Genomic DNA, 11636 nt, shown 5'->3' with positions numbered 1-11636 from the left:
TTTATGACGACTCCCATAATAACGCCGGCGACGATATCATTATACTTTGTGATGGGGGTGGCGGGAGGGGCGGAATTTCTGAACGCTCCTTACCATTGCAAAATCGCAATCGCGAACGCTTCAGGACGCAGGAGCGCTCTCTCCCCGAAACTTTAAAAGATTTCCGGCTCAGGTAAATGTAAATATTGCTCCGAATGCTCCGAATGTGATCGACTTTTCGAACGCCTCGCCGTGGATGATGAGGATTCCAATTTTAAAACTGTAGCAGCTGCGGCGAGCGAGCTGCGCGCAGACGCGGCCCCCGGATCGCCATATTAACTTGTTAATTAGGTCCATAATACGACTTGCAGATGAGCTACAGAGTTGTGAAGTGGAATACATAAAAAGCCCTTTTTCAGCGATCGCATGCATTGTCGGCGGCAGTGCGGGCCAGGGCCCCGGGAGGCGAGCCTATACCGTGCGTCCCACCATCCACCAGAAGTTTGCCTGTTCATAAATAAACGCGAACGGTATTCAACAGCCCTTGGTGCTGTATGCATAACGAATTTGAAGGAGGCAAACTTGGAGGCTCTGCTGACTGGGATGGAGTATAAAATTCAGTAACAACATGGTGGAGCTTTTCATTCGACGGCTCGCTGTCGTTGAAGACATAGCTCCGTCATGCTAATTAGTGGTTGCTAATTAATTACTGCCACATATCTAGTCTAGTACCTACGTACCGGGCAGTGGCTGGATAGAGTTCACCGTCGCGAGTGCTCGAGTAGTTCGTTGGGTTCGGAGTGGATAGTTATGGAAATTGGGTGTTTGTGGTCACAAGTGGAGAATGAAATGCAATTTTGTTGAGTGCTCTGTGCAATGGCGCGGTGGATAGATGGAGTTGGCCGGTGCGCGACGGCGGCCATCTTGCCTGTCAAAGCGTGTGAGTACAAGGAGCCGCTAGGTGGCGTGCGAGGCGCTATTCCCAACAATAACATGGCGGATTCAACTGCCTACTTTTGAATATTTTTGCATTCCATTTTATTTCCATAAGGATAACAATTGTTTTATACAATTGTAAGATTAAAATAAGTTATGGACTTGTTTGCTATAAGTATTTAAACGCTTGTATTCCCACTTTGTACTGAAGTATTCTCTTCATTGCTATGCGGCATACATAATATGTACCTACCTATCTGCTTTTTCGGTCAGTAATGTTTATCTATGTAGGTAGGTAACGAGACAAGATAAGAGAACGAAGCGGTGATAGCTTAGTGGTAAAATCGTCGGTTTCCCAGCCGGGGAGGTCTGAGGTTCGACCCCGGGCACGCATCTCTAACTTTTAGGAGTTTATAATACGTTTGATTTAGGCTATTAAATACCTATCACTTGCTTGAATGGTGAATGAAATGATTGTGAGGAAACTGCACGCCTGAGAGTTCTCCACGTTATCCATAATGTTTGCATTTATCTACTTTGAGTTTGAAATAAGTTTGAGATTTCATACATAGCTAATAATTTATTTTATACTAGCTAATTCCCGCGACTTCGTACGCGTGGATTTAGGTTTTAAAAAATCCCTTGGGAATCCCTTTTTGCTTTTTCGGAATAAAAAGTAACCTATGTCACTCTCCAGGTCTTAAACTACTTATATTCATGCAAAATCACGTCGATCCGTTGCTCTGTTGTGACGTGATTGAAGGACAAACCAACAAACAAACACAATTTCGCATTTATAATATGGGATCGCCAACTTTATAAGTTTTGGTGCTTGAAATAAACAAATATTGTAGGTATCTGTCTATACCTTGAAAGCAGTGATAGTCGAGTGGTTAAAATATCGGCCTTCTATTCGAGCAGTCCAGGGTTCGATCTCTTGCACGCACCTCTAGCTTTTCAGAACTGTGTGGGTTCACTGGCTGTAACGGTGAAGGAAAACATCGTGAGGAAACCAGAGTTTTCCATGATGTTCTCAAAGGTGTGCGAAGTCTGCCAATCCGCACTTGGCGAGCGTGGCGGACTTTGTCCTAATCCCTTCTCATTCTGAGAGGAGACCCGTGCTCTGGTAGTGGGCCGGCCACAGATGAGGGAACTTATCTGTGGGGCGATGAATGTAAGCACCTAGCAAACTGTAACATTTTTGGGGTTCCGTACCTTAAAAGGAAAAACGGAACCCTTATAGAATCACTTCGTTGTCTGTCTGTCTGTCAAGAAAGCTAGAGGGTACTTCCCGTTGACCTAGAATCATGAAATTTTAACTACTGGACGGATCGGGCTGAAATTTGACATGCAGATAGCTATTATGACGTAGACATCCGTTAAGATAGGATTTTTGAAAATTCAACTCCTAAGGGGGTGAAATATGGGTTTGAAATTTGTGTTGTCCACGCGGACGAAGTCGCGAGCATAAGCTAGTATCGGCATACGTATGAGCGCCTCGCTGCGACGCGCGAAGCCATCGACTCGTGAACGGGAGAGGTGCTTCTGGTGACACGTCATTTTCTGCGCCGCTGCCTTACACGCAAATTTGGTTATCGCCGCCGCGCCGGGGCGACGTACACGTCAAACACACGAACACTTCGCATTACACCCATAGTGGAATAAACAGAGCTTTATTTAGATGAGATTATTTATTTTCACCGAAGCTGTGATAGCCTAGTGGTTAGGTCGCCGCATACCCCCTTGAGAAGGACTCTCGGGCAATGGACGCGGGGAGTCTATCGTCCGGAAAGAAACCAGTCCTCGAGTCGGGCGGCGCACCTTCGTGTTCCTGGTGCGCCTCAGACGGGGTGTAGGGATTTTAATGGTCCCCTGAGGTGGGTCCTTAGCAGGCGCCGCTGGCTGGGTTGCGCGAACGTGTTTGGCCCCGTAGCCCAGCCACCAGGCGATGCGTGGAACATCGTGGGGTTTTAGTCGGTAAGAGTCCGACATAACCTCCGTACCTCCCCGGGTGCGGTGGCATCCATGAGGATTTCCCCACGGAAAAAAAAAAAAAAAAAAAAAAAAAAGGTTCGGCACGCACCTCTAACTTTTCGGAGTTATGTGCGTTTTTAATTCATTAAATATCACTTGCTTTAACGGTGAAGGAAAACATCGCGAAGAAACCTGCATGCCTAATAGTTCTCCATAATGTTCTCAAAGATGTGTACTAGTCTCTCAATCCGCACATAGCCAGCGTGGCAGAGACTATGGCCAAAACACTTCTCAGCACTCTGAGAGAAGACCCGTTCTCTGTAGTGAGCCAGCGATGGGGTGATCATGATGATGATGATGATGACATAGTAAGAGTAAATATCTCGTTATATCGTATTATAGCATTTCACTAGAACATGCAACAGTTGCGAGACGAGTTCCATCCATTTATCCAGCTGCAAAAACCCGATATGCAGCATTAGGTACAAGTAGAAACAAGTTACAACTAACTATGTAATGTGATTCGCACATAAATATTATTTTTTATCATCAAAAGATACATATTAAGCGAGTATAAAATCGTGTGAAATAATCACAGATGAATATAAAACCAGCGTTTACATGAGTTATGACCAATGCTTGGAGTTAATCTATGACCACAGATCAGTGATCTGTATTTATGGCAAATAAAAAAATACTCAATATTGTTTTCTTTGTCATCATCATGATCAACTGCATCGCCGGCTCACTACAGAGCGCGGGTGTCTCAGAGTGAGAAGGGGTTTGGCCATAGTCTACCACGCTCGCCATGTGCGGATTGGTAGACTTCACACACCTTTGAGAACATTATGGAGAACTCTCAGGTATGCAGGTTTCCTCACGATGTCAAGTGATATTTTAATTAATAGCTTTAGTTTTAAGCTTGCGTAAAAATTATTACCACTATCTATATCTTACAAATCCAACAACCGACAATCAGAAAGTGTAATTTATTACCTATTTTGAATAAACTATTTGATTTGATTACTTAAAAAACGCATAATATATCGCCGAAAAGTTAGAGGTGCGTGCCCGGGATCGAACCCCCGACCTCCGATTAGGAGGTGGACGTTCTCACCACTAAGCCATCACAGCTTACAGGAAAGTGTACCCTTTACCTAATAGCTCGCGTTTGTATCTCTTTCCGCATCTGCGTTTCACGAGTTTTGAAAAAACACAAAAAGGCGGAAACTCGTCGGAAGGGACCGTACCCACCCGGGACCCGGGGGGGGGGTTTATTGTTTTAGATACGGACACATTTTATTTACTAAGTGGCTACTTTGAATAAAAATGCGGTTTGGTGCCGTTAAAAAGTACAAAATGCTAAAGTAGCGTAACCTAACCTATTTGCTGAAGATTTATACGACCCGGGCCATTGATATACCTACCTAAGAGAATCAAGAAACAGTTCCTTAAAAATGTAAACTAATATTATAAATGCGAAAGTGTGTCTGTCTGTCTGTATGCTAGCTTTTCACGGTTCATCCGTTAAACCGATTGTAATGAAATTCGGTACAGAGATAGCTTGTATCCTGGAGAAGGACATAGGTTACTTTTGATCACGGAAAATCAAAGAGTTCCCACGACTCCACGCGACGAAGTCACGGGCATCATCTACTTTTGCTAGATACTTTTTATTTCGGAATATCAAAGAGTGCCCAGGGTGCGCACCATGAGTTTTCACTGAAATTTTTCATTTTCCACCTAAGTACTTAGGGATATTATATCCATAGATTAATAATTATGGTCTCCGCTACTCTCCGTAGTCGTTAATATCTATCTTAAAATTTATGGGTAAGTAGTTGTAGTGATTATGAGAATCTAACGATTTTTTACTTAACTCTATAAAAAAAAAACTTAAAAAGTAAGTTTAGTATGTCAACGTCTGCGTTTAAAAAGCACAAAACGCCAAAGTGGCGGTACCTACTCTGTGAAGATTTATTCTCGCAGGCCCTTTATCTCGAGACCCGCAGTTGTACGCAGGCTGGAGCCTCGCTACTCGCTACTCGCTACTCGCTACTCGCTATTCGCTCGCATGCTAATGTACTCACTCCTGTTTATCTCGGTACAAATTGCCTTTACTTACTTTTATTGTCTGTCGATGTTATCATTGACCGTGCGAAGCGAGCTCTCTGACTCTTCTTGAGTGAATTTGCACTTGTCCGTCTGTCTGTCAGTCACAGCCTTTTTATTATTATTATTAAGCCTTTATTTAACTTCCTTATCTCTATATACAATGTTTTCTTATAACTACTCGTCTATCTAATAGGTATTATTTGTTTTTATAACTTTTTCGCTTAATCTTATGTTAGTTTTGCTAGTATAATTATGTTGGTAAAATAATTAAGTGTGTTTTGTATGTGTGAAGTTTACTTGTTGTAGGTATGTAGTGGTAGGTAGTTAATAATTATAATATTAATTTACAAAAGTTACAAAATTGATTTTTTATGTGAGTAGGTATTCTGTGTAGTGTAGATAAGGATCCCATATTTGGGTATAAGGCCTCCCCCCGGTTCTGCCTTTATATTCTGTATTTTGCATTACCTAATGCAGTCTTGAAAAATCCAAAATTGTAAAAATTATGTAGGTATTTTTTTTTTCAATTCTTTTTTCATATTTTACTTTTTAGATTCCTCACGTTAGTATCCCAGAATTTCTTCTCTATGCATACGTATATATTATCATAGGTATAACACCTGTTTTTATCCTATATATTCTTATTATTAAATATAAAAATTCTCATTGTATGTGCATTGATTATTTTGGGTGGTGCACGCATTATAATTTATATTCGAAACGGGGGGGTTTTGGTCTTACTCCTCCACGGTGACCAACCGTATTGGAGGAGGGGGAGGATCTTTAGACGGTGATTCTTATTCTGCTGCGCCACTATTATACGATGCTGCTATAGACTCTGGGGTAATGTATTTTCGTTTCTATTATAATTTGGTCACAGCCTTATAACAACTAAATTACTGAACTTAATTACTTCATATCTTAAATATATAAAAGGAAACGGTGACTGACTCACTGACTGATCTATCAACGCACAGCTCAAACTACTGGACGGATCGGGCTGAAATTGGCATGCAGATAGTAGCTATTATAACGTAGGCAGCCGCTAAGAAAGGATTCTTGAAATTCAACTCCTATTAAGGGGGTAAAATAGGGATTTGAAATATATGTAGTCCACGTGGACGAAGTCACGAGCATACGCTAGTTTAAACATAATATGTAAATATATATATATAATAAATATATATAATAATATGGCCTTCATACAAATATTGCATAAAAAATATGAAAATATTTTTTTTTGGGGGGGGCTCTCAAACGAAATGGGGGAAAGTGGTACATGGTACTAAATTCAACGCTATAATAATATGTCAAAAAAGGCTACATAATTAGGTAAGTAGAAACTGAAACTTGTGTATAATTTCAGTTATATCCTGTATTTGAACTACAAAATATACTAAAAGTAGATAAATTGGCCCCATAAAGAATCGAAATCTTAAAATAAAGAAAACTTACTATACTCAAAATCTTAAAATAAAAAAATATTAAAAAAAACCGAGTTCCAAAACCACTACCTATACAAAGAAAAAAAATAACTTTTGTTACTACACGTGTATGTATGTATGTATGAAGTCGAGCGAGCATAATAAAAACAACTAGAAATCAAAGCCTGAAGCTCGCCCGACTTCAACATACTAGGTACACGTGCAGAAACAAAAGTTATTTTATACTTTATAGTGGTTTTGGAAGTCGGTGTTTTTTTTTTGGTGGTTAAACTTGTTCCTTGTGCAAAACGAACAAATAAAAAATCCGTAACAATTTCACTATCACACAATAAGTTATATTTGGGATCAGCGGATCGCGAGCGCGCCGTATCGTGCCATCGAGCACGAAGCGGCAAACAGTGGCCACTTGGCGGTTTTGCAAACAATTGATACAGGCTGCTCGCTTCACATTTAAATAACTGCCCAATGGTTATAACCTGAAAATGCCCGGCTATTTAAATAAGATCGTGGCGAGAAATTCATTTTACTCGAGTATAGAATATAGATAAGTGAGAACATGTTTGTGTTTAAAGCCAAGATACAAATCCATAGTGAGCTTCTTACTTCTTTAATTGCAAAACTATAGATGATGCCCGCGACTTCGTCCGCGTGGATATACGTTTAAAAATCCAGCGGGAATCCATTTTTACGGCATTAAAAGTAACCTAACCTACCTATACTAATTAATCTTTCTCCATTTAAAATTTTAGCCAAATCCGTCCAGTACCGTTTAATCCGCCAACTTTACTTTCCAAGCCTAACATTGGCCAGTTACAAAAATTTTACCAAAATAAATGGTACCAAAAAAAATACCTGAAATAGCAACATTTTTTAGTCTATTATTCAAAATAGAATGTATTTCTGGCAATACTTCGCCTGTTAACTTCACTCAGCTGGCTGTGAACGGTCGTCAAAGCATAGCGTATTCTGGTGGTACCGAATTGCTCGTTAAGTATTTTTCTTCTAGCAAGTGCCAAAAGTTGTCCAGGTGAGTGGTTCTTTGATTGTATGTCCCGGCATCGGAAACTGTTTCATATTGCACCAAGTAAGACTAAACACGCTGATAACACATTCATACGACGAAGTTGCAACCAAGCTAATCATCTATTCGCGAAAAGTGATATTTTTCATCTCTCTCTCCATAGGTATAAATTAGCAATTAAGGATGTTATATCAAATTCTGCCTAGTTATAGTTTATACTTTAGTCGTTTTTAGTTCTGTGTTCCATAAGTTTACCTACCTAGTTAGTTTTAAATACTCTGTGCCTAGTTTTTCATACGCATACTATGCCCGTGTGTTGTGGACATAATTCTTTATTATAAGTGTTAATTTCTCATTGGAAACTGCTTTGGTTTAAGCGTTTTTATATAATATATACTATCTAGTTAACTAATTGTAACTGTTTGTCTCTACAAAATAAAATAAATAAATAAATGTTTTTGTATGAATTCAAGGTAATAGATAGGTATAGGTTTGCGTCGAAGAGTCACGACGCAGATGAAGACTTGTACCTACTTACTTTAAATCAATCAGCCTGTTTGCGTCCACTGCGAAAAATCAAAGGGTACCCACGACATTTTTAAAAACCTAAAACCTAATTCCACGCGAACGAAGTCGCGAGCATCAGCTGGTAAGTGAATTTTTGAAGATCGTCCTGTAAACATCCAACCGTGGGATCTGGCCAGCGTGCGCGTGCTAGATTAGCATCAGTTGTATAGAGACAATAGAGTCAGGAATCACCTACTGAGAGCCTAAACCTTAATTCGTTATCAATAAGCTAGGGCGTGGTTGAAGGTAGAAAACAAAATAAAAGATTGTATAAGGAAATAAACTGTTTTATTCAGGGAAAAATCCCTCCATATCAAAGTTTATCTTTACCATTACTTATTGCTTTATCATTAAATAATTTATTATTTCCTTTAAGAAAAATCTACCGCCAGTTCGAAAAAGCATATCTACCGAGAGAAAGAACTGGCAAGAAAAAACTCGGCGGTGTCTATTCACAATTATTGAAAAATAGATACAACTATGGTAGGTATTACCATAACATATCCAACCCACATAGGGTATAAGCATAAACTATTACAAAGGAATACCAGATGTATAACAAATTACACATTAACCAACACATAAAACAACATACATAGTATAACAATAGAAATATAAAATCAACAATATTCGTACCTGTAGGTATGTCACAGCTTCTTATTAAAAATAGGAAAATTAATGATGTCTACCGTCAAAGCAGAGCCATTTATAGCCCTTTGGCTACCCTTTCCATAAGTATAATGATACCATATAAAACTCAAATTCAATAGAGTCGACAATAGAGATTAAACTTTAGTTTTAAATTTATACACTTCAAAATTCCACATTATACTCTATTTAAATCTACAATTACTTTACTTCTAAAATATAATAAAATCAATTCACCATGTAAGACCTTTGGATTAGCTGCTATATATTATCTGTTACGTCTGTAGTATTTTGTCTATCATTTTGACGTGCCTCTGTTTACAAATAAAATGTCAATGGTTTAGAATTAATTCTTAAGCAAAATCTAAAGAGTTTAGTAGCAATTTCAAGAAATAAATAGCAACTCTAACCATTTATCTTATACGGCCAAACTGACAATTGCTTCGTTCTCGAAGCAACAAAATAAAAACAAACAATTCGTAAAGTAAATTTTTAACAACATCAAAAGATTTTTTTTTTTTTTTTTTCAAACAACATGTCTGTGGCTTCCAACAAAATTTAAAAAAAACATTTTAAACATGTGTGTGACATACAAAATTACCACACAGTTTACTCTCAAAAATACGAGAAATATTCTTCTCGCCACAGCACATAAATGTTTCCAAACAAGATATCCTTTAACCCCATTGGTTTTAAACCAATATCAAAAAATATTTTTAACACCACTGGTATTAAAGCGATATTATAAAAATACTTTTCAACACCGTTGGTTCCAACGTTTTAAAGTATCATCTACAAAATATCCTTCAACACCATTGGTTTTAAGGCAACATCGTAAACCATCATAAAATTGTCCCTTAACACCATTGGTTTTGATCCATATATCACTATACAATTTTTCCATTGATCGAACATTTGATCAAAGTTTTAAATAAATTCCAATAAAATATAGAGATGAATATTAAACAAAGAAAAATTGCAACTGAACAAATTGTAAATTATCAGAATTTAAAATAATATGTTTCATAAAAAAGAACCATCAAAATGAAAAAGTTACAAAAATAAATAAGTTAAATCATAAGAACTTTTTTTCAATTTCAAGTTAATAATTTTGCAAAAATAATAAAATACCATCGACTCTTACTCCTAAAGTACCAAAGTCAAAAACAAAGGGTAGGTATATAAAAAGTAATTATATGTAAGATAATATATCAAAACAAAACTAACTACTATGTTAGAAGAAGTAAAAATAATCAAAGAGTAAACTTATCTAATTATCGTTATTTACTTTCAAAAATATTTTCTATTCAATCTCTTTTTGTCTATCTGCAATCAGTCCTTGGACTATACAAAAACATTTGTTGCTTCCCACATCCAATGATGTGCCAACAACCTTCCTTTTTAAATAAATACCAAAACATTTTTCCACAATAAAATATAAAAATCCAAAAAGATCGTAAATAAAAACATAAAGGTAGGTATCAAAAACTAAAATGTCAAAAAATACCACAAAAATAATTTACATTAAAAAGATCGTCAAAGAAGTAATCAATATCAAAAATAGTTAAACACTTCAAACATCAAAAACGTCAAAAAATCAAAAGTATTATTCAAACAAAACAACAAAATACGGCATTAAAAAATATTAAACACAAGTGGGTAGTCAATAATCTCTAAATTCCAATATTCTAAATTTAAGTTTCAGGTTTAACCATAGTCCACCACGCTGGCCAAGTGTGGATTGGCAGCTCCATTACATCACATTACATAACGGTGGGTATATATAAAAAAACAATGACATCAAACAATCAGTAGCTACTAGACTTAGCGGCATAGCAACAGGATAAGACATCAGCAGCCTAACCTATCCTTATATAAAAACTACAAAAATAAACTCCAACAAAATTTCTTAATTATTGTAGGTAGGTATTACAAATCTTTCATCTCTACGTTTCGCGAGTGAGAACTCCGATGCAAAGTCAATAGCAAATTTACAAAAATGGCCACGCTAATCGCGTTTCTGATCAATGAATCATCAATATTTAACGAATGATGCAATATGTATTTCTGTATTGTTCTTAATTTGAAACAAAATTACAACAAAAAAAATTTTTTTTTTTTCTTTTTTTTTTTTGGTTCTTTTTTTTCCTTCTTTTCTCTCTGTCATTATGTAACACATAAATAAATTATATACATCTATTCGGCCAACCTGAAAAGTACTTCGTTCTCGAAGTACTTACATAGGAAATGCCTCAAGAACATAACTAAAAAAAAAGTAAGATGACTCATCACTCGTAAAACAATATTCAATGATTCAATGTCAACATCACTATCATATAAATTACGAATATACGGCTAGACGTCAGACGTAAATTAAAATAGAACACAAATTAATCATCAGTAAATATTTACTGACAAACTTGCTTTAGTTTTTCACCGCTCGGTCAGTCTGACATTTATCCACATTTTATCGTATGATCATTTAATAAAAATTTCATACCAACTAACTACCTGCAAATTTTTAACATTAATTTACGTAATATCGATTTGTGTTACTAGCTGGGACATCATGCGATTAAACACCTTCAAACATTAATCTGAGTCATTGAAACAGAACATCTATACTGAACACAAAATTACCCGCAAAAATTTTATTTATTTAGTACCCACATCTTTATTTCTATAATACAATTAGTTTTAAAACAAATAAAATGACGACAGGTACTATGAAACTGTGTTACTACATTACACAGAGTATTAATAGGTCCATGATTACGCAATAAAACTTTCTAAGGCCTACCTGCCTGAAAAATTGTCTTGCAAAAAAGTTTTAATTCACTTTCACTTTTTTTTTCATACCATATTTTCATATTAAGATTTCCAGATTTAGGGTATCCAATGTCCATTGTGGTACCTCTCGTGGACGTCAGTCATCACAACGCCTGTTGGAA

At 36.8% G+C, this 11636-nt stretch overlaps 1 protein-coding gene across 1 annotated transcript in view; it reads left to right on the top strand.

Annotated features, from left to right (window-relative positions):
• The first annotated feature begins 635 nt into the window (after positions 1-635).
• The window catches only part of LOC117982082 (zinc finger protein 22-like), a 35452-nt gene continuing 24451 nt past the window's right edge, over positions 636-11636 (top strand). The window contains exon 1 of the mRNA XM_069498825.1: positions 636-919. Within this exon, the coding sequence (XP_069354926.1) occupies positions 856-919 (64 nt within the window). The 5' untranslated portion in view covers positions 636-855. The remainder of the gene's footprint in view (positions 920-11636) is intronic.

This window comes from Maniola hyperantus, chromosome 5, assembly GCF_902806685.2.
Source record: "Maniola hyperantus chromosome 5, iAphHyp1.2, whole genome shotgun sequence".
Classification (NCBI taxonomy): domain Eukaryota; kingdom Metazoa; phylum Arthropoda; class Insecta; order Lepidoptera; family Nymphalidae; genus Maniola; species Maniola hyperantus.
Note: the sequence above shows the minus strand (reverse complement) of the source record. Positions and strands in the feature narration are given on the sequence as shown.